The sequence below is a fragment of the Pelophylax lessonae genome, assembly GCF_965119305.1.
Source record: "Pelophylax lessonae genome assembly, chromosome: 5".
NCBI lineage: Eukaryota > Metazoa > Chordata > Amphibia > Anura > Ranidae > Pelophylax > Pelophylax lessonae.
The window spans coordinates 94,034,991-94,038,230 of NC_138772.1; the positions used below are offsets into that span (position 1 = coordinate 94,034,991).

The window sequence follows — 3,240 nt, forward strand, 5'->3', positions numbered from 1 at the left end:
AACAAACAGCATTTACCATATAGAGGTTTATTTTCTAAAAATGTGATGAGTCATACACTACTGTGCAAACGTTTTAGGCAGGTCTGAAAAAATGCTTTAAATTAAGAATGTGTGTAAAAATATTTATATAACAGAATATATAGTACAGCGCCAAACATCTCTAGACATATGAATGCATCAGAGAAAAAAGACTAAAAAAAAGAGACTATACAATCTCCTTAAAGTCCATGAAACCAGGTGCTTAGGCCCCATGCACACGGGGCGTTCAAAAAAACGTACGTCCAAGCTAGTTATGATGCCGGGAAAAACCGGCGTTAAAAACGTGCGTTAAACAGCGTTTCTCAAATTATGTTAATGAGCGTTAAGCCGCGTTAAGCCGCGTCAGCGCTAAATAGCGTTTTTTAAAAAAATCAGTCCTCCTCCATTTTCCACACCCAAAATAACCACAATGCAATGTCTGGAAGCCATTTTGGTAGGAGAGAGAGAGAGGAGAGAGCATTTTCAGATCAGTTGAGAGTGTTTCTTGTATTTTCGGAGTATTTTTTGCATTTCTGAGTCATGGATCCTGTTATGCAGAAGGTTGATGAGGCGATCCTGCTCATCATCTTGAGAAGGATGCGTAGAAGGAGACAGTTGGAGGAGGAGAATGAGAGGAGCAGACGGCGAAGGTTCTGGGTGCATCCTGTCATGTTGCAGCGTCTGTCCGTGGGGTACTTTACCACCATGTACACCCAACTCCGCATGTATCCGGACAAGTGGTACAACTTCTCACGTATGTCCGTTCCGCTTTTCGATGACCTGCTGGAGAAGCTCAGGCCAAGGCTATCCAGGATGGACACGAACATGCGAAGCAGTGTGTCACCGGAGGAAAGGCTGCTTGTGACACTTCGGTAAGTGAAATCATTTGTGGGTGTTTTGTATAGGGTTAGTACTTGGGTTAAGAGGGTTAGGTGGTGAGGTCCTAGTTAAAACATTTTCAATGTATTTTTGAAAGATAGATGTAATATGTAATCATTTTTTCTTTTTATTTTAGGTTTCTTGCTACTGGCCAAAGCTTTGTCTCCTTACACCACTATTTTCTGCTAGGTGTCTCCACGGTGGCCAAAATTGTTAAGGAGACATGTGCGGCAATATGGGAGCAGTTGAAGGAGGTGGTCATGCCGGAGCCGACTGAAGAGATGTGGGAAGCAGTTGTCGACGAATTTTGGGAGAAAACCCAGTTCCCCAACTGTATCGGTGCCCTTGATGGAAAACACATCAGGGTGAAGAAGCCCCCCCATTCCGGCTCTGCATACTTTAACTACAAGAAATATTTTTCTGTGGTACTCCTGGCATTGTCTGATGCCCATCTTCAATTCCTTGCTGTTGATGTAGGAGCATATGGCAGCCAGGGTGATGCCCGCATCTTTCGAGAATCGGCCTTTGGACGTCGGCTACACGAAGGACGACTCAACATACCAACAAGCAGGCCGCTACCGTGTACTGAGGAACCAAGCTTGCCATTGGTCATGGTGGCCGACGAAGCATTTGGACTGGCAGAAAATCTGATGAGGCCATACAGTGGCTATGGACTGAGTCACACCAAACGTATATTCAATTATCGGCTGAGCCGAGCTCATCGTGTTGTGGAGTGTGCGTTTGGTGTGTGCTCAGCAAAATGGAGGGTTTTGCTGTCATGTATGCAACTGGATGTTGACAATGCCACCAAGGTTGTCCTGGCCTGCTGTGTTTTGCACAATTTCCTAAGGAGAAGCGACAGGAGCAGCGTTGAACCAGAGCCACGTAACCCCATGCACCGCGTGCAGTTTATGGACTTACGAACAACAGCACGAGTCATGACCATCAGAGATAAGTTTGCGGATTTCTTTGTCTCGCCTGATGGGGAAGTGGCATGGCAGGATAATTTTGTCTAAAATCATTCATCTTGTAAACTTTGTGATATCTTCACATACAGCTTTTATTAAACATGTATGTCAGTTCTTTTGATGTCTATCATTCTTCCATTGTTCCAGTTCAATGTTGCATGTGGCAAGTGTATGCCAGCCCAATGGCCTGTGCATACACTTGCCACATGCAGAAGAAGGAGGGGGGTTTCCTTCTGCATGTGGCAAGTGTGTGCCAGCCCAATGGCCTGTGCATACACTTGCCACATGCAGAAGAAGGAGGGGGGTTTCCTTCTGCATGTGGCAAGTGTGTGCCAGCCCAATGGCCTGTGCATACACTTGCCACATGCAGAAGAAGGAGGGGGGTTTCCTTCTGCATGTGGCAAGTGTGTGCCAGCCCAATGGCCTGTGCATACACTTGCCACATGCAGAAGAAGGAGGGGGGTTTCCTTCTGCATGTGGCAAGTGTGTGCCAGCCCTGGTCTGTGCATACACTTGCCACATGCAGAAGAAGGAGGAGGGTTTCCTTCTGCATGTGGCAAGTGTGTGCCAGCCCAATGGCCTGTGCATACACTTGCCACATGCAGAAGAAGGAGGGGGGTTTCCTTCTGCATGTGGCAAGTGTGTGCCAGCCCAATGGCCTGTGCATACACTTGCCACATGCAGAAGAAGGAGGGGGGTTTCCTTCTGCATGTGGCAAGTGTGTGCCAGCCCAATGGCCTGTGCATACACTTGCCACATGCAGAAGAAGGAGGGGGGTTTCCTTCTGCATGTGGCAAGTGTGTGCCAGCCCAATGGCCTGTGCATACACTTGCCACATGCAGAAGAAGGAGGGGGGTTTCCTTCTGCATGTGGCAAGTGTGTGCCAGCCCAATGGCCTGTGCATACACTTGCCACATGCAGAAGAAGGAGGGGGGTTTCCTTCTGCATGTGGCAAGTGTGTGCCAGCCCAATGGCCTGTGCATACACTTGCCACATGCAGAAGAAGGAGGGGGGTTTCCTTCTGCATGTGGCAAGTGTGTGCCAGCCCAATGGCCTGTGCATACACTTGCCACATGCAGAAGAAGGAGTGGGGTTTCCTTCTGCATGTGGCAAGTGTGTGCCAGCCCAATGGCCTGTGCAGATGTACTTCTATTTCAACATACAACTTTAAAAAAAAATGAGGCAAAATATCATTTCAAAAAAAGGTTTTTATTCAAATAAACACAAAAAAAAAGAAAAAAATCACAAATGCTGGTAGGTGTATCCTGACTGATCGTCCTGGCTTGACCGCGGTGACTTCGAACGTGGATAGCTGATGTCAGGATGCGAGTGGGTGGCTTGGACATGTCGTTCCTGCGCAACCTCATGGTGGTAA

At 47.5% G+C, this 3,240-nt stretch overlaps 1 protein-coding gene across 1 annotated transcript; it reads left to right on the plus strand.

The window, feature by feature from the left end:
• Positions 1-558: 558 nt before the first annotated feature.
• LOC309556848 (uncharacterized protein) lies at positions 559-1,913 on the plus strand (the record flags this gene model as incomplete). Its single annotated transcript, XM_082259369.1, has 2 exons — positions 559-890; positions 1,034-1,913. 2 exons carry the CDS (start codon positions 559-561, stop codon positions 1,911-1,913), a joined length of 1,212 nt encoding a protein of 403 aa, XP_082115495.1.
• Positions 1,914-3,240: the final 1,327 nt, after the last annotated feature.